This window comes from Poromitra crassiceps (assembly GCF_964638095.1).
Source record: "Poromitra crassiceps genome assembly, contig: HAP1_SCAFFOLD_861, whole genome shotgun sequence".
NCBI classification, from domain to species: domain Eukaryota; kingdom Metazoa; phylum Chordata; class Actinopteri; order Beryciformes; family Melamphaidae; genus Poromitra; species Poromitra crassiceps.
Genome location: NW_028151548.1, coordinates 29,995 through 54,965, shown reverse-complemented (window position 1 = coordinate 54,965; position 24,971 = coordinate 29,995). Strand labels below are relative to the sequence as shown.

At 44.1% G+C, this 24,971-nt stretch overlaps 2 protein-coding genes across 2 annotated transcripts; both read left to right on the top strand.

The window, feature by feature from the left end:
* Positions 1-552: 552 nt before the first annotated feature.
* On the top strand, positions 553-6,088 carry LOC310771598 (espin-like protein; the record flags this gene model as incomplete). Its single annotated transcript, XM_083664178.1, has 5 exons — positions 553-582; positions 1,669-1,801; positions 2,516-2,634; positions 2,726-2,902; positions 4,478-6,088. 5 exons carry the CDS (start codon positions 553-555, stop codon positions 6,086-6,088), a joined length of 2,070 nt encoding a protein of 689 aa, XP_083520304.1.
* Positions 6,089-7,252: 1,164 nt separating this feature from the next.
* LOC310771597 (zona pellucida sperm-binding protein 4-like) lies at positions 7,253-9,644 on the top strand (the record flags this gene model as incomplete). The annotated part of the gene is made up of 7 exons (XM_083664177.1): positions 7,253-7,988; positions 8,191-8,378; positions 8,490-8,587; positions 8,705-8,862; positions 8,949-9,141; positions 9,256-9,403; positions 9,546-9,644. The coding sequence occupies 7 exons, from the start codon at positions 7,253-7,255 to the stop codon at positions 9,642-9,644; spliced, it is 1,620 nt and encodes a 539-aa protein (XP_083520303.1).
* Between the last annotated feature and the right edge of the window lie 15,327 nt (positions 9,645-24,971).

The window sequence follows — 24,971 nt, the reverse complement described above, 5'->3', positions numbered from 1 at the left end:
GTGTGTGTGTGTGTGTGTGTGTGTGTGCATGCGTGCTGGGGGTCTCAGTCTCTTAGGAGATTACTTTGGCCCTTTTACACTCACTGCCACTGCTGGGTGAAGTTCTGTCATCATCATCTCCAGGATGATCTCCAGGAGGGGGCCCCACCTCCTCCCCTCCCCCCCCCCCCACCCCCCCCCCCAAAAAAATATCGATTGCTGTTATTCTTGTTGGGTTGTTTTTTTCGCTGTTTTGGTTGTTGTTGGTCTTTAAAGTAAACAAATCATGGATGAGTGAATGAATCAGTCAAATAGAATCAAAGTTAATTCTTTTGTTCATTCTACAGAGATATCCCTCTGATTGGTTCATGTGATGCCATACATACGTTGAGTCTGATTGGTTCATGTGATGCCATACATACGTTGAGTCTGATTGGTTCATGTGATGCCATACATACGTTGAGTCTGATTGGTTCATGTGATGCCATACATACGTTGAGTTTTCTTGTCTTTTTTCTCCATTTCCAGAAAGAGCAGCTCATTGTCCTGTCCACTTGAAACATCCGCTTGTGAATGAGCAGAATCAACATGGAGAACAGCAAGGTGAGGTGTCCAGGCATCAGTAGAGCAAGGTGAGGTGACCAAGCATCAGTAGAGCAAGGTGAGGTGACCAAGCATCAGTAGAGCAAGGTGAGGTGACCAAGCATCAGTAGAGCAAGGTGAGGTGACCAAGCATCAGTAGAGCAAGGTGAGGTGTCCAAGCATCAGTAGAGCAAGGTGAGGTGTCCAGGCATCAGTAGAGCAAGGTGAGGTGTCCAAGCATCAGTAGAGCAAGGTGAGGTGACCAAGCATCAGTAGAGCAAGGTGAGGTGTCCAGGCATCAGTAGAGCAAGGTGAGGTGTCCAAGCATCAGTAGAGCAAGGTGAGGTGACCAAGCATCAGTAGACCAAGGTGAGGTGACCAAGCATCAGTAGAGCAAGGTGAGGTGACCAAGCATCAGTAGAGCAAGGTGAGGTGACCAAGCATTAGTAGAGCAAGGTGAGGTGTCCAAGCATCAGTAGAGCAAGGTGAGGTGACCAAGCATCAGTAGAGCAAGGTGAGGTGTCCAAGCATCAGTAGAGCAAGGTGAGGTGTCCAAGCATCAGTAGAGCAAGGTGAGGTGACCAAGCATCAGTAGAGCAAGGTGAGGTGTCCAGGCATCAGTAGAGCAAGGTGAGGTGTCCAGGCATCAGTAGAGCAAGGTGAGCTGACCAAGCATCAGTAGACCAAGGTGAGGTGACCAAGCATCAGTAGAGCAAGGTGAGGTGACCAAGCATCAGTAGGGGACACCAACAATAACAGGAGGCAGTTTATGAGTCGGGGAAGGGGGTACTCCTACTCGACTCCCTTTGCTAAGAAAAACAACAGAATGAGAAGCATGTAGGAACTTCTCTCTAGAGATTTTAGGGTCAAATCTCTCATGTAACACTGAGCTGGAGAAAGTAGTGGAGATGTGTGTAATTGAATTTCCTACAGTGTGAACAGTCAAGCAGCCTCCAACGTGACGGCACTGAGAGTCTGAGAAGATCAAACGTGCTGAGAAATGAACGATTAAAGAACGCTTTCTGTAGAATTTATTAACAAATAATCACGAAAGCTCAATTTCTGATGGCCTTGCTCCCTCACCCCTGCTGTGTGTGTCCCCAGCAGCCAGTGAAGGAGGTGCCCCCTGTACCTCGCCACCCCAGCCCGCCCCCTGTGAACTGTTTATCCATGACACCTATCGCCTCCTCCAAAAAACACTCCACCGGCTCCATCCAGCATGTCCAGGTGGCTTCCTCAGGTGAGCCCGTCTGCTCTCCCAGGAGCATCTTATCTTTGCAGCTAAACAAACATGTTCTTCTCCTCAGCTCTTCAAGTAAGTGGCTTATATTTGGCACCTAGTATGCAATAAGAAGTGGCTAAAAGAAGCCTGAATGCCAGCGGTTACAGCAGATGTACCTGGTATGTTGGAGTTTGACTGGACTGAACTTCTATGTCGGTTTGCATGCTGAAAAGTTCATTTATAAATTCTCATGATGTTGAGATGATTCATTTTGAATTTTGTACACAGTTATATGTGTAGTAGGATTAAACCAATTCATTGTGTAAATCAAAGGTTTATACTTTTTTTTTCTCGCTGATTCAAACACACACACCTGCACGCACACATTTTGTCTCCATTTAAATCAGAATCAGAACTGATCATTTACAATTCATAAATACTCATCATTGTTAGCATTTTTTCAATTGACATAACTGATATAGTAAAAGTAAATACAAGTAAACATACTACATGTCAACATGTGCATTCAAAGCCAAAGCCATTTTTTTCCCAGTGTAGCAACATTGACAGTCAAATATGTGCAATAAATCCCACTTCAGATTAATTAATTCAGATCATTAACTGTAGCAGTATTGTGGCTTGTTAGTGTACAATGTGTTGTTGTTGTTGTTGTTGTTGTTGTTGTTATTGGTGTTTTGTTTGTTTTGTTTGTTTGTTTGTTTTTGTTTGCAGTGGTGACCTCGTTCAACCTTCTGAAACCTCCAGAGAGAGACCAGACCCTGTTCTCTCAGATGAAGTCTATCAAGTCCCTGAGGCATGCCGGCTTCACCGCAGTCTTCACTGGACAAGCGGTGAGCTCGCTGGCCTTCAAGCCAAACTGTATTAGCTCAAGTTCCTTATTGTCAAAATTGTGCAGAGACAACGGTTGAAAATGTGTTGCAGAGGTTGGAGCCGGAGGAAGTGCTGGAGGTACCTATAGTGGATGTGATCCTGGCTGACGTGGACTCCCTGGTGCCCACTCACGACCAGGCGGGACGTCCCATCGCAGAGTGGAAGAGGCAGGTGATGGTGCTGCAGCTGCAGGCCAGGCTGCAGGATGAGGAGGAGCAGAGGAGACAGGTACTGATGGATGTGTGAATGCAATTTTATTTGACACAATGTTCAAATCCAGCATGATTAGAAGCCATTAGGCCACAGCCATATACTGTATGGATCAAATTGTCGAGGAATTTTCACACACAATAAAGTCAAGGAGACTTGTGGTGCTCGTTAGTAAAGTCAATGAGACTTGTGGTGCTCGTTAGTAAAGTCAATGAGACTTGTGGTGCTCGTTAGTAAGGTCAAGGAGACTTGCGGTGCTCGTTAGTAAAGTCAAGGAGACTTGCGGTGCTCGTTAGTAAAGTCAAGGAGACTTGCTGTGCTCGTTAGTAAAGTCAAGGAGACTTGTGGTGCTCGTTAGTAAAGTCAAGGAGACTTGTGGTGCTCGTTAATAAAGTCAAGGAGACTTGCGGTGCTCGTTAGTAAAGTCAAGGAGACTTGTGGTGCTCGTTAATAAAGTCAAGGAGACTTGCTGTGCTCGTTAGTAAAGTCAAGGAGACTTGCTGTGCTCGTTAATAAAGTCAAGGAGACTTGCGGTGCTCGTTAGTAAAGTCAAGGAGACTTGCTGTGCTCGTTAATAAAGTCAAGGAGACTTGCGGTGCTCGTTAGTAAAGTCAAGGAGACTTGTGGTGCTCGTTTAGTAAAGTCAAGGAGACTTGCTGTGCTCGTTAGTAAAGTCAAGGAGACTTGTGGTGCTCGTTAGTAAAGTCAAGGAGACTTGTGGTGCTCGTTAGTAAAGTCAAGGAGACTTGCGGTGCTCGTTAGTAAAGTCAAGGAGACTTGCGGTGCTCGTTAGTAAAGTCAAGGAGACTTGCTGTGCTCGTTAGTAAAGTCAAGGAGACTTGTGGTGCTCGTTAGTAAAGTCAAGGAGACTTGTGGTGCTCGTTAGTAAAGTCAAGGAGACTTGTGGTGCTCGTTAGTAAAGTCAAGGAGACTTGCGGTGCTCGTTAGCAAAAGCAGCGGCAAAGAAACACATTACTTGATTGTGTGTGTGTGTGTGTGTGTGTGTGTGTGTGTGTGTGTGTGTGTGTGTGCGCGTGCGTGTGTGTGTGTGTGTGTGTGTGTGTGTGTGTGTGTGTGTGTGTGTGTGTGTGTGTGCGTGCGTGCGTGTGTGTGTGTGTGTGTGTGTGTGTGTGTGTGTGTGAGTGAGTGAGAGAGAGAGAGAGTGAGAGCACAAATGTATGTACACACCCATTAAGCAGGATGAGAATAAAGGCACTGGGAAGTACAGACAGAACAGAACAGACTGTAAGTTAGTTAATTTGCTGTCTTCAAAGTTAATAATCGAACATGTTTTTTTATGTTTTATTTATTTGCACACATAAAATACAGAAAAAAGATTAAAAAAAAAAAGCAAAACAAATAAAATATAAGCACACTCAGTCAAGAGAGGAAAAATTGGGTAAAAATAAATCGACACGTATTTGTGAAGGAAACCTGAGTCAGTCCGCCTCAAATGTATTGCAGATACAAATCCATGTTGGTCTACTTTAAGCGAATGAACAAAGATGATTTTATTTCCTTGACGATTTTGTGAAAAAAGGAAGTGAAAATATTGTGGTTAAAATGTGCTCCGTCCTCTTCCTCTCCCATCAGGACCTGACTGATGGCATGCCAGTGGAGGGCTGGAAGTTCTCCCAGGAGCATCACGCCGTGTTGGGCCCGTTTGGCGAGCTGCTGACGGAGGATGACCTGCTGTACCTGCAGCGACAGATTGACCACGTGTCGCTCCAGAAACGCTGCCAGGCCTACGAGCTGGAGCTGACCAGGCTGACCGACGCGCTGAGGGCCATTTTACCCGGTCCCCTTGTCAACATTTCCCTGAACAAAGAGGTCCTCCAACAGATGGATGCGGAGGGACGTCTGCCCTTAACAGATTGGTGCGGCCGCGTCTCAGAGATGGTCAAGAATATGTCCCTGCTACTGACCAACCTGACCAGCAGAGACGGAGGACGGGAGAGGAGCATGGTGGAAGGCATGATGCAGGGAGTGAGGGATAGTTTGGGAATTGACCTGGGCCAGGGCGCGGGACAGGGGGACCAAGGGACTCATGGAGAGACATGGAGTGGACGTAGGATACCCCACATCGGGATGGCGTCAGCGTTTAGCCACCGTCTGGAGACCAACAGCTACAGTAGAGCACAGAGGGAGAAGGTAGAGAGGGAGATCCAACAGTCCGGGGTGTCGGTCAGAAACCTCCGATCTCACTTTGAAGGCCAGATTGGGGCCATTCATCCCTTCGCTGGGTTTGTAAACATCTCGCACAAACTGGACATCAATGGAGACGAGGGGTTGAAGAAGCAGATAGAGGTGGGAGCTCCTGAAGTAAACGACACAGACCATGGCTGTGAGGTAAACCATCGTTATACTCCTCAACAAGCTGTGATGGAGACTACCAGCTTAAGGAAGGAACGTATCGTGGTGCTGTTCCTCAGCCACTGGAAGAAGTCTGCCTATGCTATTAACATGAGAGCAGCAGGGCTGCGACAGGAGACAGGGAGAGCCCAAGTGGTTGCAATGGCAGCAACACAGAGCCAGCAGAGCGCCTGCACCTCCATGTTTCAATTCTGCCGCCGGAGAACCGCTGTGGACAAGATGCTCCGCTCCTGGAGGAAGTTGGAGCTCAGAGACACGGCCAATCCGTGTCCCTCCGCCGGTGTCCCCTCACAAGCTCCACCACCTCGGGTCACCTACTCCCCAGAACAGTTCCTGCCAGAGGTGGACGGTGTCGCAATGACCCACGATACCTTGACCCTTGACCTATTCATGCTGGGATACTTCCATATCTTGGAGCAAGAGCTGTTACCGGAGGAGAGGAAAATGAGGCATCTACTTTGTTTCGAGGTCTTCGACCATGTGGGCAGTTTCCCCTGGGAGAAGGTCAGGGATTTCCACAAGGCTGTTCTCCAGGAGATCCAGGCTGGGAGGCGACAGTGGAGGGAGGGCTTCGAGGACATCAAAGTGCACTTCTTCGGGCACTCGAGAGACTGCCGCTGTCCATCACCATCATCATCATCATCATCATCAACGTTGTTGTCAGATACTCGTCTATTACCGAAGGTCGTAGTTCAAACTGCTACTCTGGATGAGTGCGGCAATGACACAGACTTCTCCTGCTTCAACAACGAAGACATATGCAAATATATTGACCGCAGCTTTGCTTTCTGGAAAGAGAAGGAGGCCGAGCTGTTTGATTTTGAACGTTAGTCTGCAATTTAAATGAATGATTTCATTTTGATATTTTTTGCATAAAGTTGATTCTATATTGGTGTTTTTGTGTTGGTAAATAAAATTATATTGACTATGCGAGTGCTTTTTTGATCAACTGTAAGGAGATTTAGTCATTTTTATGTACAAGGGCATCAACTGAATGTTTTGTTGGCAAGCCGGAGATAACACGGGGCCGCGAACCTACGACCCTCATATTGGTAGGCAGGGAATCTACCGCTACACTACCCGGACGGCCATGATTCTTTCTCTTTTTTTCCAGATTTTTCTCCCCAATTGTACTTTGGCCAGTTCCCCCTGCATGCTGCTACACTACCTAGACGCCCAATGAGTTTTTAAGATGAATAGGAAGATCTAGCTTTGTGGACTTTATGAGTTCGTATAACCTAGGTGAGATAAGGCATTTTTCATTGGGGTCAAGGGTCAAAAAACAAAGTAGACTCAATTTGAGAGCCATGAGAGCAATTGGGGAACTAGAGGAATTGATTTTGTACAAAGTGTTGTAGAAAATGTTGGATTCGTAAATACTAAATATGAATAAAATAATAATAATTAAGAAAACTGCCATAAAGATCATTGATTGAGAGAATGTGTCAGTTGGACCACACACACACACACACACACACACACACACACACACACACACACACACGTTCTATTTTGTTCACTGACTGTGTGCAAGAACGTCATACAACCCCATCTGTTGGATCAGATTACTTTGAAATGTAGTCAGTTACTGATCACAAATGACATGACAATTTTTGTAATAAGTAACAATCCCTTGGATTATAAAACAATTGTAATCTAATCTGATTACTTTTGGATTACTTCAAAATCAAACATTGAAAAAATTACACCTAGCCTACTAAAGAAAAGCACAAAAGTGAGTTCCACAAATAAAATTGTTTTCTCTATTTTTTTCTCTTTCAGCTTTTACAGTTGGTCAAATACAAAAAAATACAAAAATAAATTGGTTTCAAGTCTCCACCCCTCAGCTTTGAGTCAACAGACAGATGAGGAGACAATCAGCTCCACCTGTCGACTCCCAACTGATTCACTGTGCAGGGCTGCCACTCAATTGACTCCTAATGATGAGAGGCAGGTTCTTAGCAAACAACACATGGTCACTCATGTATAAAGCCTATGTGGGGCGCACATGGTGCAGATATCAGCAGCAGCAGCATGATGGAGCTTTGGAAGTATCTGTGTGGTGTGGTGATTTCTCTTTTGGCCTGCGATGTTGCTGCCCAGCATCAGTGGATGAGTCCTCCACAGGCACAGAGACACCCAACACCTCCACAGGCGCAGCGATATCCCACAGCTTCAGTTCCACAGAGACACCCAGCATCTCCACAGGCAGAGCGAGACCCACTGTCTCCACAGGTACAGAGACACCCAGCGTCTCCACAGGTACAAAGAGACCCAGCGCCGAGATATCCCACAGCTTCAGTTCCACAGCGACACCCAGTGTCTCCACAGGTACAGAGACACCCAGTGTCTCCACAGGCACAGCGACACCCAGTGTCTCCACAGGTACAGAGACACCCAGCGTCTCCACAGGCACAGCGACACCCAGTGTCTCCACAGGTACAGAGACACCCAGCGTCTCCACAGGCACAGAGATACCCAGCGTCTCCACAGGCACAGAGATACCCCACACCTTCAGCTCCACAGAGACACCCAGTGCCTTCACTCCCACAGCTGCCTCAGCGACAGCCTCAGGTGCACCAGAAGGCCCCGGTGTCTCAAGATCCCTCTGACAAATGCCAGGTAGAGGAGGCTGAGAAGATCCTGTGTGGCCCCCCGGATGTCACAGCTGAGGAGTGTGAAACCATCAACTGCTGCTTTGATGGGCGGCAGTGCTACTATGGGAGAGCAGGTATCTGAAGGATGTTGCATTAGCTTTGACTACACTGCTGTTGACAAATGTACTTATAAGCTGCTCTTGACAAAACTAAATGACTGTTATAGTTATAATTAGTTTTTCTAGTATGTTGTTGCCAAGGTCATGTGACGTTAATTTCCTCCTCGGTGACTGTGCAGTGTACCAGGTCATGTGACGTTGATCATTTCCTCCTCAGTGACTGTGCAGTGCACCAGGGATGGGCAGTTTGTGGTGGTGGTGGCTCGGGATGCCACTCTGCCCCACATAGACGTGGACTCGGTCAGCCTGCTGGAGATGAGCCACGCCTCCTGTAGCCCTGCTGACACCACCTCTGCCTTTGCCATCTTCCAGTTCCCCGTCACTGCATGTGGTACTACAGTGACGGTGGGTGTGTGGGCGCGCGTAAAATAAGTTTGCCAAAAACCAAATATTTCACCATTTTGGTCCAAAATGGTGAAATATTTTTCTTTACTAAATATTGTTTCTCTACTGCAGGAGGACGACGGTTATGTGGTGTATGAGAACCACATGTCGTCTTCATATGAAGTTGGAATTGGACCCAGAGGATCGATCACTAGAGACAGCCACTTTGAGTGAGTTCATGTCCAATCAATTAAACTTCACCATCACTTTCCTGCTGGAGAACATTGTGTGTACCTGTGACTCTGTATTCTGAGTGGAAATGTAACACTGCATGAACGTTCCTGCAGGCTCTTGTTCCAGTGCAGGTACTCTGGCAGCTCTGTGGAGGCTCTGGTGATTGAGGTGAACACTCTGGCCGCACCTCAGTCAGTGGCTGCTGTTGGACCCCTCAGGGTGGGGATCAGACTAGCCAATGGACAGTGCCACACCAAGGGGTGCAATGAGGGTGAGCGTCACAAGATCCTCCCATGTCAATTTCAAACAGTATTGGGAGAAATGCATTAACTCAAATCTAACTGATCTCAATTCCAGAGGAAGCAGCGTACAGCTCCTACTACACTGCAGCAGACTACCCAGTCAGCAAGGTGCTGAGGGAAGCGGTGTACGCAGACGTGCACATCCTGGAGAGGACTGATCCAAACATCGTCCTGACTCTGGAACACTGCTGGGCCACCTCCACCCCCAATCCTAATGGCCTACCACAGTGGGACCTTCTGGTTGATGGGTAGGCCTAATGCAGACAACCTCTGCGAACCCGTTTTCACTACTTGATACTAAATTTGGTAGATTAACCGAATGGAATAATGCAGAATTAGAACAATCGGCTCCTCATCTCCAGGTGTCCCTACCATGATGACCGTTACCTAACCAGAGTCATCCCTGTTGATGGCTCCTCTGGGCTTCCTCACCCAACCCACCACAGACGTTTCGTCATCAAGATGTTCACCTTCGTGGATCAAGAAACATACACTCCCCAGAAGGACACGGTAAGTGTTTCATGGTGTAGCATCAAATGCTTGGCTCTAGTTACGCTTGTATTGTCTGATTGAGACATGTTTGATATTTATGAAGTAGCTACTAACAGGCATTCTAATGGTTCCAGTTTGACTAAAACGTGATACTTTGTAGGTGTTCATCCACTGTGCTACAGCAGTGTGCCATCCCAGCAGCACGAGCTCCTGTGAGCAGCAGTGCCACCACAGGCAACGTGAGTCTAGTGGCCTCTAGTCTATGTAAATGAGAAGCGGTACAAATCTAAAGGGCAGCTTCATTACTATGCATAACTTAATTTTCTGTTACAGGAAGAGCTGCAGTGAGGAAGGTTTCCTCAGGCCAGCAGAGGGCGCTGGTGTCAAGTGGAGAAGTTATCCTGACCGCTCGAAGGCCTTTCTCTGCCAAGCACAGCAGAAATGACATGCCCAAGACCACATCAAGGAGATGACCATCCATTGGCAGCTGTATATGAAATTACTTTTAAAATAAAAAGCTTCATGAGCTTCTTCTGACAAACTTGTCCCAATTTGTCTGTATGGTGTGGAAAGGTGCCTGCAATCGGTTCAGAGATGTTAATTCAGTAGTGGAATGTATGTGTTAAATTTCCAGCTTAATATTATTGGGTGGCACATAGCCATAAAATGTCATTCTGGCTCAAGCGAGGCAAAGTCGTGAGTTCCATCTTCCTGAATGTCTACTACTAATCCATCCCCTCGGATAACTCTGATCAACTAGGAAACCACAACCCAAAATAACCAAATTATTTAGTTCATTGTCAGAGCAATGGTGTAAAGGTGAAGTCATTGGGTCAAGGCCAACGTACACTTCATCTGTCTTGCGTTAAAGGACACTGTAGTACAGACATACAATACTGTATACAGACAGTCATGGTCTTGAAAATTAGTCTGGTCTCGGTCTCTGGTCACTTCATGCTTCAGCACAAAAGCAGGATCCTTACAAATGAGACATCATTGTAAAGGGAAATGAACAGGCTACTACTACAGCTCTATACGGGCTTGTTTATCATTGTGACTGGTAGAACTGCCACCCACCTCCCTGTCTCCTTACAGCTCCACATGAGTTCAGTCAGACGTTTTAACCCCAACTCAAGACATCGCACAGGGGGAGAGAGAATCTTTAACTCATCTGTCTATATCCTACTTTTAAACTTTACAGCCTTATGTACAGATTTGTTTGCAAAATATAAATACATAGCTCTGTTTACACATCTCTGTATTTAAACAGGCTAACATTAATAGCTGTTTTTGTTTATAATTGTGATATATTATGTTTTTTATATCGTGCATTTTTGTTTTGTTTCTCACCTGCTTTGGCAATGTAAACAATACAGCCTTATTGAATTGAAAGAAGAGTTTTGCTGAGTTCTGGGACATGCTGGAATTGAGGGAAACAGATCAGCTGATTCCAAAGCCTAGTTTGGTTAGTTTGGATGTCCTGAAACAGTTAAGCTGAGCATGTTTTCCTAGAATGTGCCAAATACAAGACAGAAAGGGAAACAACTTATAAAAGTTTGATCTGATCACAAAAGCAGTTTTAAAGTTCCTGAACTGCCTGCATGATTCAGAGTTATCCTATGATGTGTTTGAGTTAGCGCTATATTTCCTTGTCCTGCGGAGGGCAGTAATACGCCTCGTAGTATCGTCTATACTGCCGCAAACTTGAAAGAAGAAGGAGAGAAAGAAGGAGAGACAAAGGGAGAGAGAGAGAGCCTTGTGTGGAAACCAGGAAGAAGTTCAACTCTGGAGCGAATTAATAATCTCAGTAAGTAGTAGTTGACACAACTTTAACACGACATGCATATGTCATCAAACTCTTGAGCTAATTCTGCTCTCACTCAGAATGTAAAAATAAAGTGATGTGGTGTATAGTTTTTGAGATATTAACATTTGTTTGGCACAACTCATACTGTTTGTTCATCCATGTTGAAAATGTGTTCTCACCATGTACATGCCTAAATGCTATGAATGTAGTGTAATAATAATAATAAAATTAATGAATAATTGTACTGACATCAAACAATACACTCACATAATTAACACAACATAAAATAAAGATAAATGTATCCTAAGGGAGACAATAGGCTAATCTAATCTAAATTAATTTGTATCTTGTAGAGTTGGATCTCAGAGGTGCCGTGGAGACAGAACTCCAGCAGCAGAAGCAACGTTACTGTAAGTGTTGTGGTTTGTGCTTTATGATTTTCATCTTTTATGTGAGCACAGGCAGCAGGATCAGCCACAGTACAGTACTCTATCTTGTGGCAGGTCTAGAAATGATATTTCTAGTATCCTGTTGAAGGTGACAATCTTCTAGCATGTTTTTAGCAGGCAGCAAGCTCAGACTTGGACAGATGAAGCTATGCGGAAGTGATGAAATCTGTAGTTACTCAAATGGCCATGATGTGAGGCTGGCTCCAAAAGCGAGTCAGTCCCTGTTCACCCCCATGTTAAAATGCCTGTCTTTACAACAGGATTAAACATGTTTACAGCCTGGTTCAAAACACGGTTTTGGTGAGTTATATAACTCACTAAACGAGTGAGTTCTATAACTCACTCTTTAACTTTAGTGAGTTATATTATATATTATATTAGAGTCAAATACCGGTACTATGTACTATGAAAATACTATATTTTGGGCATGATTGACAGGTTGCCTGTCCAGTGAACTGCTTTACTACATAAGGAAGGAACACTGGTGTACAGGACTTTACGATGCATGCGTTTACACTGCCTGCATGGCAGCCCTGCGAGTAACACCATCCTCTACCCGGTTGTCAAAATTACGCAACGCAGCGTTTTTATATGCGTTCAAGACCACAAATTACTTATTTACAAGAAATCACAGAGTTGCCTCGCCCACAGCTTAACTAGAAGAGCATAAAGAGACGACTAACCAAACAGTAGGAAGTGTAGACAGTGACGTTTCACCTTCCACAACTATAGAGTATGATTGGTATGAATGTAGACATGAATGATGGTGGTCGGAGGGGCCGTTGAGCGCCGATGTGTGGCTGCCACGCTTTCGAACCACCGGTACGAATGGTGTGAACGAATAATGATTCTGTGAAGCGCTTTGAGCACTTGGAAAGGCGCTATATAAATCCAATCATTATTATTTATTATTATTAGAGCTAAAATCAATATCTTCTAAATTATTTTGCAAATGTTTACAAACACATCAACACATTATTGTTGTTGTTGTTGTTGTTGTTTCTTTGTGTGGGCGTTCCCTGTCTTACCGTCTGTTTTGATCATGTCAGAGCTGATTGGCAGGAAGAGAGACATCTGGCAGAGGAGGAGAAGAACACTGTCAAGATGAATCCTTCAGGAGAGGTGAGAAAACATATCACTGATGATGACAGACACACACACACATACACACACACACACACACACACACACACACACACACACACACACACACACACACACACACACACACACACAGTCGCTCTGTCCTGATTCTTTCTTTGTATCTTTCTCTATGGAAACAGACAGGCACCAGTGGACCCAGACGTCATCATTGTGATCAGTGTGACAAAACATTCACAAAACTTCATCTGTTGAAGCGTCATCAGAAAGTTCACTCAGGAGAGAAGCCCTACTCCTGTCAGGAGTGTGGACACTCTTTCAGTCGGTCAGAACACCTAAAATCACACCAACGTATTCACACTGGAGAGAAACCCTACAGCTGTGACCAATGTGGGAGCAGCTTCAGTCGGTCAGAACATCTAAAAACACACCAACGCATCCACACTGGAGCTAAACCCTACAGCTGTGACCAATGTGGAAGCAGGTTCAGTCGGTCAGAGCGCCTAAAAAGACACCAACACATCCACACTGGAGCTAAACCCTACAGCTGTGACCAATGTGGGAGCAGCTTCAGTCAGTTAGGTGCCCTAACAACACACCAACGCATACACACTGGAACTAAACCCTACAGCTGTGACCAATGTGGGAGCAGGTTCAGTCAGTCAGAACACCTAAAAAGACACCAACACATCCACACTGGAGCTAAACCCTACAGCTGTGACCAATGTGGGAGCAGCTTCAGTCAGTTAGGTGCCCTAACAACACACCAACACATACACACTGGAGCTAAACTCTACAGCTGTGACCAATGTGGGAGCAGGTTCAGTCGGTCAGAACATCTAAAAACACACCAACGCATACACACTGGAGCTAAACCCTACAGCTGTGACCAATGTGGGAGCAGGTTCAGTCGGTCAGAACATCTAAAAACACACCAACGCATACACACTGGAGCTAAACCCTACAGCTGTGACCAATGTGGGAGCAGGTTTAGTCGGTCAGAGCACCTAAAAAGACACCAACACATCCACACTGGAGCTAAACCCTACAGCTGTGACCAATGTGGGAGCAGCTTCAGTCAGTTAGGTGCCCTAACAACACACCAACGCATACACACTGGAGCTAAACCCTACAGCTGTGACCAATGTGGGAGCAGGTTCAGTCGGTCAGAACACCTAAAAAGACACCAACACATCCACACTGGAGCTAAACCCTACAGCTGTGACCAATGTGGGAGCAGCTTCAGTGAGTTAGGTACCCTAACAAGACACCAACGCATACACACTGGAGCCAAACCCTACAGCTGTGACCAATGTGGGAGCAGCTTCAGTCAGTTAGGTCACCTAAAAACTCACCAACGCATACACACTGGAGCTAAACCCTACAGCTGTGACCAATGTGGGAGCAGCTTCAGTCGGTTAGGTAACCTAACAACACACCAACGCATCCACAATGGAACAGGCTACTGGTGTGATGGCTGTAACAGAATGTTCACTCGGTCTGATAGTCTGAAGAAACACCGCTGCATCTAACCACCTGCTGAAGAGCACCTCCACTGTCTGCCACTCAGACAGCGTTCAGACACACAACAGACAGACTGTACAATCAGTTTGCAGATTTCTTTCTGTAGGCTATGTGTGTTTTTTTCCTTGTATGTACTGAAGTTGCTGTTTAAATTTTGAAGATGTATAGATGTAGATAAAATCCTGCAGTCGCAGTAGAAAATAGTAATAGGATACAGCAAAGAGAATTAGAATATAGAGGTACTGCCTTTTACTTGTTAATGTTATTGTTATTGTTAAAAAAGAAAAGAAAAAGTAAATTCGATTAAGTACAGGAACCGCACAGCGGGGGGCGGAGCTCATCCACCGTGCTGAAAAGGTGGTCGGATGCAGCCTGCCATCCCTTCAGGACCTGTCCTACACACTGCCAGGACGCTGAAGCGCTCTCAGAAAGTCATGGCCGACCCCTCCCACCCAGGTCATAAACTCTTTAAGGCTCTCCCCCTTGGCATGAGACTGAGGTCTGGTGGTACTAAAACCTCTCATCAAATGGACAGCTTCTACCCAACTGCCATCTGTCTCTTCAACGACACCTGAAAGCTCCACAAAGGACTTTATCACTCCCCCCCAACCCACCCACCCTGCCTCCATCATGTCACTTTAAAGGACTTTATATTTAGCACTTCATAATTTGTGATTGTTTTTCTGTATTAGTTTGTCTTCCACTTGATGTGACCGCTGTGCTGCATACTTGCACTAAAATATAATACAAGTTAAAAAATTAAAAAACGCAAATCAAGACTGAACCAACCCCCCCCCCCCCCCCCCTTTTTTCATCTATCATGTTATTTGTCTAGTATCCTAAATGTAGGCTATACCTCTCTTCCACAGAGTGGTCTGATGTGATTCTACTAACTATATCAAAAGAAAGGAGGGTAGAAAATATCGCAAATAGCCCCAATATAGCCTTAAGTCTGCCATATATGATGAGACCATGATGCCAAACTCATACTAGAAGTTTCATATTGCCTCTCTGATAATAAAATGTGCACATCCTGTAAGATATGACTTCAGACTAGGGATCGTCCACTAGTATCGTCTATACTGCTGCAAACTTGAAAGAAGGAGGAGGATGAGAGAGAGAGAGAGAGAGAGAGAGAGAGAGAGAGAGACAGGGAGAGAGAGAGAGAGAGAGAGAGAGACGCTTGTGTTGAAACCAGGAAGAAGTTCAACCACACGCTTGTGTTGAAACCAGGAAGAAGTTCAACTCTGGAGCGAATAAATAATCTCAGTAAGTAGTAGTTGACACAACTTGAACACGACATGCATAGTCATCAAACTCTTGAGCTAATTCTGCTCTCACTCAGAATGTCAAAATATAAGCGATGTGGGGTATAGTTTTTGAGATATTAACGTTTGTTTGGCACAACTCATACTGCTGCGGGGTTCCGCATTTTGTAATGTTTTTGTATACAGTACTTGTTTGTTCATCCATGTTGAAAATGTGTTCTCACCAGTGTTGGAGGTAACTCATTACAGAAGTAACATATTACATGTAATATATTACTTTTAGCAGTAACTCAGTAATATAACTTATTACTTATAGGATTTCAGTAATATTATACCAGTTACTTTGTCAGGTAACTCAAGTTCCAAATTTATTTATTTTTTAATCAAAGCACATATTTAAAAAGGTTACAATCATTTCCTAATCAAACTGTGTTTTTATGCAAATAACCACTATAGATGACAATAACAAAGGAAAATAATAACATTTAGAATGTTGGATTGTTTACACTGACTTCAAGGCAGTTGAAATGATTTTTTGGGATGGTTCCGGGGCAGCGATGTCATTCTGCTGTTGCTATTGTTTTGGTGAAAGTAATGCAAAAGTAGTGTAATAAGTAACGAGTTACTCTACACAGACAGTACTATAATTGTAAAGTAACTTATTACTTTAAAATGAAGGTAACTAGTAATATGTAGTATATTACATTTTGAAAGTAACTTGCCCCACACTGGTTCTCACCATGTATAAAATACATGTACCTAAATACTTATTCAATTAGGCTATGAATGTAGTGCAATAATAATAATAATGAATGATTGTACTGACATCAAACAATACACTCACATAATTAACACAACATAAAATAAAGACAAATGTATCCTAAGGGAGACAATAGGCTAATCTAATCTAAATGAATTTGTATCTTGTAGAGTTGGATCTCAGAGGTGCCGTGGAGACAGAACTCCAGCAGCAGAAGCAACATTACTGTAAGTGTTGTGGTTTGTGCTTTATGATTTTCATCTTTTATGTGAGCACAGGCAGCAGGATCAGCCACAGTACAGTACTCTATCTTGTGGCAGGTCTAGAAATGATATTCCTAGTATACTGTTGAAGGTGACAATCTTCTAGCATGTTTTTAGCAGGCAGCAAGCTCAGACTTGGACAGATGAAGCTATGCGGAAGTGATGAAATCTGTAGTTACTCAAATGGCCATGATGTGAGGCTGGCTCCAAAAGCGAGTCAGTCTCTGTTCACCCCCATGTTAAAATGACTGTCTTTACAACAGGATTAAACATGTTTACAGCCTGGTTTGGTGAGTTATATAACTCACTAAACGAGTGAGTTATATAACTCACTTGTTTAGTGAGTTATATTATATATTATATTAGAGTCAAATACCGGTAGAAGAAATAAAATACTATGTTTTGGGCATGATTGACAGGTTGCCTGTTCAGTGAACTGCTTTACTACATAAGGAAGGAACACTGGTGTACAGGACTTTACGATGCATGCGTTTACACTGCCTGCATGGCAGCCCTGCGAGTAACACCATCCTCTACCAGGTTGTCAAAATTACGCAATGCAGAGTTTTTATATGCATTCAAGACCACAAATTACTTATTTACAAGAAATCACAGAATTGCCTCGCCACAGCTTAACTAGAAGAGCATAAAGAGACGACTAACCAAACAGTAGGAAGTGTAGACAGTGACGTTTCACCTTCCGCAACTATATAGCTAAAATCAATATCTTGTTTACATGTTTAAATGTTTACAAACACATCAACACATTATTGTTGTTGTTGTTGTTTCTTTGTGTGGGCGTTCCCTGTCTTACCGTCTGTTTTGATCATGTCAGAGCTGATTGGCAGGAAGAGAGACATCTGGCAGAGGAGGAGAGGAACACTGTCAAGATGAATCCTTCAGGAGAGGTGAGAAAACATATCACTGATGTTGCAACACACACACACACACACACACACACACACACACACACACACAAACACACACACACACACACACACACACACACACACACATATACACACACACACACACACACACACACACACACAGACACACACACACACAGACACACACACACACACACACACACACACACACACACACACACACACACACACACACACACACACAGTCTCTCTGTCCTGATTCTTTCCTTGTATCTTTCTCTATGGAAACAGACAGGCACTAGTGGACCCAGACGTCATCGTTGTGATCAGTGTGACAAAACATTCACAAAACTTCATCTGTTGAAGCGTCATCAGAAAGTTCACTCAGGAGAGAAGCCCTACTCCTGTCAGGAGTGTGGACACTCTTTCAGTCAGTCACATGACTTAAGAAGACACCAACGCATACACACTGGAGAGAAACCCTACAGCTGTGACCAATGTGGGAGCAGGTTCAGGCAGTTAGGTCACCTAACAATACACCAACGTATTCACACTGGAGCTAAACCCTACAGCTGTGACCAATGTGGGAGCAGCTTCAGTCACTTAGCTACCCTAACAACACACCAACGCATCCACACTGGAGCTAAACCCTACAGCTGTGACCAATGTGGGAGCAGCTTCAGTCACTTAGCTAACCTAACAATACACCAACGTATTCACACTGGAACTAAACCCTACAGCTGTGACCAATGTGGGAGCAGCTTCAGTCAGTTAGCTAACCTAACAAGACACCAACGTATTCACACTGGAACTAAACCCTACAGCTGTGACCAATGTGGGAGCAGCTTCAGTCAGTTAGCTAACCTAACAAGACACCAACGCATACACACTGGAGCTAAACCCTGCAGCTGTGACCAATGTGGGAGCAGCTTCAGTCAGTTAGGTCACCTAAAAACACACCAACGCATACACACTGGAGCTAAACCCTACAGCTGTGACCAATGTGGGAGCAGCTTCAGTCAGTTAGGTGCCCTAACAAGACACCAACACATACACACTGGAGCTAAACCCTACAGTTGTGACCAATGTGGGAGCAGCTTCAGTCAGTTAGGTAGCCTAAAACACACCAACGCATACACACTGGAGCTAAACCCTACAGCTGTGACCAATGTGGGAGCAGCTTCAGTCAGTTAGGTGCCCTAACAACACACCAACGCATACACACTGGAGCTAAACCCTACAGCTGTGACCAATGTGGGAGCAGCTTCAGTCAGTTAGGTCACCTAAAAACACACCAACACATACACACTGGAGCTAAACCCTACAGCTGTGACCAATGTGGAGCAGCTTCAGTCAGTTAGGTACCCTAACAACACACCAACACATCCACAATGGAACAGGCTACTGGTGTGTTGAGCACCACCTGCTGAAGAGCACCTCCACTGTCTGCCACTCAGACAGCGTTCAGACAGACACACAACAGACAGACTGTACAATCAGTTTTCAGATTTGTTCTGTATGTCTGTTTTTTTCCTTGTATGTTTTGAAGTTCCTGTTCTTTAAATTTTGAAGATGTATAGATGTAGATAAAATCCTGCAGTCGCAATAGAAAATAGTAATAGGATACAGATACAGCAAAGAAAAATTTAATATAGAGGTACTGCCTTTTACTTGTTGATGTTATTGTTAAAAAACTTTTTTTTTTTTGTAAATTCGATTAAAGTAAGTTAAGAAAACCAGTGAGTGAAGAAAAGAAAACCAATAATAATTAAAAGAACTGAACATTTTGTGGTTGAATTTCAAATAAAGGTTTTAACATAACCACTATAGACTAATGCTTCTGTTAATTAACAGCATACTCCACATAATATCATATACAGTACTGTAGCATCATACAGGTAATTAAAATAGGCTACTGTATAACTGACCAATCAGTGGCTGCCCCCCTCGGTCTTGGTCTTGACTCAGTCCCCCTCCCCCCCCTGTCACGGTCTCTCTTGGTCCTGACTCGGTCTCGGTTTAGGGGGTCAACAAAACCTATTGCTTTCAAAATGAGTAGCAGATGCTGATAAAGACTCAGTCTGTTATAATCTGGGGCCTGGGGGATCCATTGATGGTATTTGAGCTTATCCACCTCATGCTGGCATCATACTCCCTCCCACACACACTTTACCAGTGTTGTGTGAGTGTAGGTGGCTGTGCAGCCAAAGTGAACGTCACTTCCTGCTTCAGCACTGTACCAGAGATTTTCATCCACCATTTATTTTCCCATAGACATTTCGTAAAATGCTCCTAAAATAGTTTTACTTGGTCAAACCAAACGGTTCAGCTATATTTAGAATCGGGGGAGACCATATAACATTTCACTCGGACCAAAACTAAAAGAAAACATTGAAAAAAAAAAAATTTTAATCCGCAATTTACGTTTTGGTCCGAGTGAAATGTTATGCGGTCTCTCCTGTTTCTCTGAACCATTTGGTTTGGACAAGTAAAACTATTTTTATACGCATTTTAGAAAATGTCTATGGGAAAATAAATGGCGGATGAAAATCTCTGGTACAGTGCTGAAGCAGGAAGTGACGTTCCACTTTGGCTCTCTACAGACATGGAATTCAGCCGCAAACATGAGGAATGCCGCAGATGGCGTTGCCTCTCCATGACAAGATGCAGTTCAGACATTGCCCACAAGACTTATGTGTCAAGTGTGTCAGCCAGGTATTTTTATGTGACATTATGACAGATGACAGTTTGGTCAAACGGCTAACCATCTCATCTCTATGACATCATAATTGTCACTTGACATCACAAGTTATTTCTGCTGTAGTGAACATGGCAGGAAGACAGAATGGGTAAAGTACTTCTCCACATGCTTGTTATGAATCATCTAATTCAAGGTTTGCTATCTGGAATGGTAACAGTATTCAATGCTGCATCACCTATATCAACAAGGATCGAGGAGCCTTGCTCATACATATTCACAATGTAAACAATTCTGCTTCACAATATAGTCCTTCATTATTGACCATTTGGGATGAATGAACACACTTGGGAAACATGATGTTGAAGCAAACTCAGGCCAGCATGGGGTCAAAGGTCATACAACAAAACATGACACTTTTGATCAGCCTACATATACTCTGATTACATATACTCTGATTACTCTGTGATTAGGACTTTCTTACTTTCGCAGTTTCCACTACAGTATAAAGCTTTTGGTCCAAGCCCTCAGCCTTCACTACGCCATCTAGACAGAGCTGGATGACTTTGAACAACTTAGGTTGCCAAGCATATATCGCCCTCTGCAGGCATCAAGCATATATTACCCTCTGCAGGCATATATCGCCCTCTGCAGGCATTTAAGGGGCAAGACTTGTTCATGACTCAGCCTTGTTTTTTAATCCACCAGCATTTGTGTGCACAGAAAAGGACTATTTCAGTTATCAAAGCAAGCTAAAAAAATGTTTTCCCGGTAGCCATCTACCGCCTTTCTCTACTAAATTCTCTTGAAATTGTATTAGACAAATTTGATGTAATATATACCAGAGCCATGTAGATAGAAGAGTCCCGACATCTCCATTCACTCCAATAGACCTTTTTTTTTTACTTTCAAGAGTTCCAGGAAGTAAGGTCCTGGATTAAGCAGCACTGTCGAGTTGCAGCAAAATAGACAGTTTGTGTTGTACTCTGAAAGGGGTTTTCCCCCCTTGAATCAAATTGTACATTATCAGCTTTGTTTTAGCATGCAAGAAAGTAGCGCGAGACCCCTTCCTGGCTGTTCATTGGCTAATGAGTCTCGCATTTTGGTCCTCCGCTGACGCCACTCTCTCTCTAGAGGACACTAATATCTACCAATAATTTATATTTATTTATTCCATTGACATGCACAAAAAGAAATGGTTGACATAATGTTCAAAAGCTTAGGGAGGACACATTGTCCCTGTGTGAAAAGATTATTTTAAGGGTTGGAAGATTTGAAGAATGAAGTGTGGTTTTCAGGACGTTCTTCTCTTCACCCACATGTGCACATCATGTATATCAATATAACTCCAAATCCCTGTGATGAACAACCAGCCTCAAAACAGTGAGATGCACAAATTCACCCAAATCCTAGATGTCCCATGTGAAAATGTGAGATCATTATGTCCACGTCATTCATTGATTTCCGATGTGTGGCCGTGTCTTGGTAGCATATGGAGAGCACATCATGTAGGAAAGTTGTGTCAAGTGTAAAGATGGACTGTTGCAGTGTGAGTCCCAGGTCTTAGACTGGTCTGTGAAAGGTTAAAGGTCAGCTAAAGAACTGAGAACCATTGCTGATGACAGGCATAATCCCATGGACGAACAATACGGGACCATGGTCAATAATGGATACAGTTAAGGTCAATAATGGATACAGTTTTGATAGTAAAAGACTAGAGGTCAGTAGTGACAACAGGAGTTAGCCCGTGGACGAGCAGCGTAGGTCCCAGGTCTCGACTCAGCAGGTCCAGGTAGGTCAGGTAACGCCTTGTGTCTGCTGGTGGGCGGGGCAAGTACAGGAACCACACATCGGGGGGCGGAGCTCCGTGCTGGCGAATCAGATTGTTGACAGCACAGATATATTGATCCGTCAGCTGCGCAGCATTGTTGGGGAACCTCTGTATACTCTGGTCCTGCTGCTTCTCAGCCTCCTCTTCATCCCAGTCCCTCTCCTCATCCTCTCCAGGTTGTAGAGCTGCAACGATTCATCGGTTAGTCCAGTGGTTCCCAACCTTTGTTTGTCTTATGTACCAGGCCAAAGGTATCTGAGGTCTATAATGCCAAAGGCAGCGATGGTGCTTTTCTACACCTCCACCGTCGAGTCCACCCTCACCTCCTCCATCTCCAGACTGCAGCGCATCATCCACCGTGCTGAAAAGGTGGTCGGATGCAGCCTGCCATCCCTTCAGGACCTGTCCTACACACTGCCAGGACGCTGAAGCGGTGTCAGAAAGTCATGGCCGACCCCTCCCACCCAGGTCATAAACTCTTTAAGGCTCTCCCCCTTGGCATGAGACTGAGGTCTGGTGGTACTAAAACCTCTCATCACATGGACAGCTTCTACCCAACTGCCATCTGTCTCTTCAACGACACCTGAAAGCTCCACAAAGGACTTTATCACTCCCCCCCAACCTGCCCACCCTGCCACCAGTACAGTATGTCATATATGATGAGACCATGATGCCAAACTCATACTAGAAGTTTCATATTGCGTCTCTGATAATAAAATGTGCACATCCTGTAAGATATGACTAGTATCGTCTATACTGCTGCAAACATGAAAGAAGGAGGATGAGAGAGAGAGAGAGAGAGAGAGAGAGAGAGAGAGAGAGAGAGAGAGAGAGAGAGACGCTTGTGTTGAAACGGTTGAAACCAGGAAGAAGTTCAACCACACGCTTGTGTTGAAACCAGGAAGAAGTTCAACTCTGGAGCGAATTAATAATCTCAGTAAGTAGTAGTTCACACAACTTTAACACGACATGCATATGTCATCAAACTCTTGAGCCAATTCTGCTCTCACTCAGAATGTAAAAATAGAAGCGATGTGGTGTATAGTTTTTGAGATATTAACGTTTGTTTAGCACAACTCATACTGCTGCGGGGTTCCGCATTTTGTAATGTTTTTGTATACAGTACTTGTTTCTTCATCCATGTTGAAAATGTGTTCTCATCAGTGTTGGAGGTAACTCATTACAGAAGTAACATATTACATGTAATATATTACTTTTAGCAGTAACTCAGTAATATAACTTATTACTTATAGGATTTCAGTAATATTATACCAGTTACTTTGTCAAGTAACTCAAGTTACAAATTGTACCACTATAGATGACAATAACAAAGGAAAATAATAACATTTAGAATGTTGGATTGTTTACACTGACTTCAAGGCAGTTGAAATGATTTTTCGGGATGGTTCCTGGCCCGCAATGTCATTCTGCTGCTGCTGTTGTTTTGGTAAAAGTAATACAAAAGTAGTGTAATAAGTAACGAGTTACTCTACACAGACAGTACTATTGTAAAGTAACTTATTACTTTCAAATGAAAGTAACTAGTAATATGTAGTATATTACATTTTGAACGTAACTTGCCCAACACTGTATAAAATACATGTACCTAAATACTTATTCAATTAGGCTATGAATGTAGTGTAATAATAATAATAATAATGAATGATTGTACTGACATCAAACAATACACTCACATAATTAACACAACATAAAATAAAGACAAATGTATCCTAAGGGAGACAATAGGCTAATCTAATCTAAATGAATTTGTATTGTAGAGTTGGATCTCAGAGGTGCCGTGGAGACAGAACTCCAGCAGCAGAAGCAACGTTACTGTAAGTGTTGTGGTTTGTGCTTTATGATTTTCATCTTTTATGTGAGCACAGGCAGCAGGATCAGCCACAGTACAGTACTCTATCTTGTGGCAGGTCTGGAAATGATATTTCTAGTATACTGTTGAAGGTGACAATCTTCTAGCATGTTTTTAGCAGGCAGCAAGCTCAGACTTGGACAGATGAAGCTATGCGGAAGTGATGAAATCTGTAGTTACTCAAATGGCCATGATGTGAGGCTGGCTCCAAAAGCGAGTCAGTCCCTGTTCACCCCCATGTTAACTCATTGAATGCCATGGACGGACATGTTCGTCATTTCAAATAGTAACGTAGAGTGCCAAGGACGGACATGTTTGTCAATTGCGTTTTTTGACGGTGGGGCGTCGATCAAAGCCTTCTGCCTCTCCTGTACAAATATTATAGCTATTGGAGGTCTATAACCTATTTTACAGAACCCTTAGGTGGCGACAGTGCTCTCCACATAACAGAAAGGCAAGGAAAAAACAAAGAAGAAGTCGTTATGGAAACGGAATCGCATCGCATCCGTATGCATCGATATGCTGAAGCACGTTACTGCAGCTGTGCCTGCAGCAGCCAATCTGCTCCCACAATTGAGCCGCTCCGTGTCGGTTGCGACAGCACATCCGCACATCCACACCGTGGAGTTGTTATTATTCTCAACTGGAAGCATCGTTGCCGGTGACAAACACACGCGGAACGCTGTAAAAAAGCTGGATGTCGCGCACAGCAAACTCAGCAGAGAGCCACCACAGACAGGAGGAGGAGTGTGCAGTTGAGGCGAGGCGAGGCGAGGCGGGGCGGGGCGGGGCGGGGCGGGGGGGGGGGGCACGCAGAGCAGCACGCAACACCCAGACAGACCCAGGCAGCAGGACAGGATTGACAAACGCAAGCCAGAATATCCGATGCCCACCAGCAGCAAGCTTCAGAGTCAGTGATGTGCTTGAAATGTTTAATTTCACAAAAGGCCAATTATCTCAGCTTCTAGAAAAAAATTGCTGTTTTTGGATGAATCAAGCTATTTTCTCCGGCTCATAACTAAAGAACGGAAAATGGGATCAATATACTTTTTTTGCAGATGATAGAATAGAGTCTCATCGTTCTTTGTGCGTGTTCAGTGTTTACATAGTAATATCACACAATAT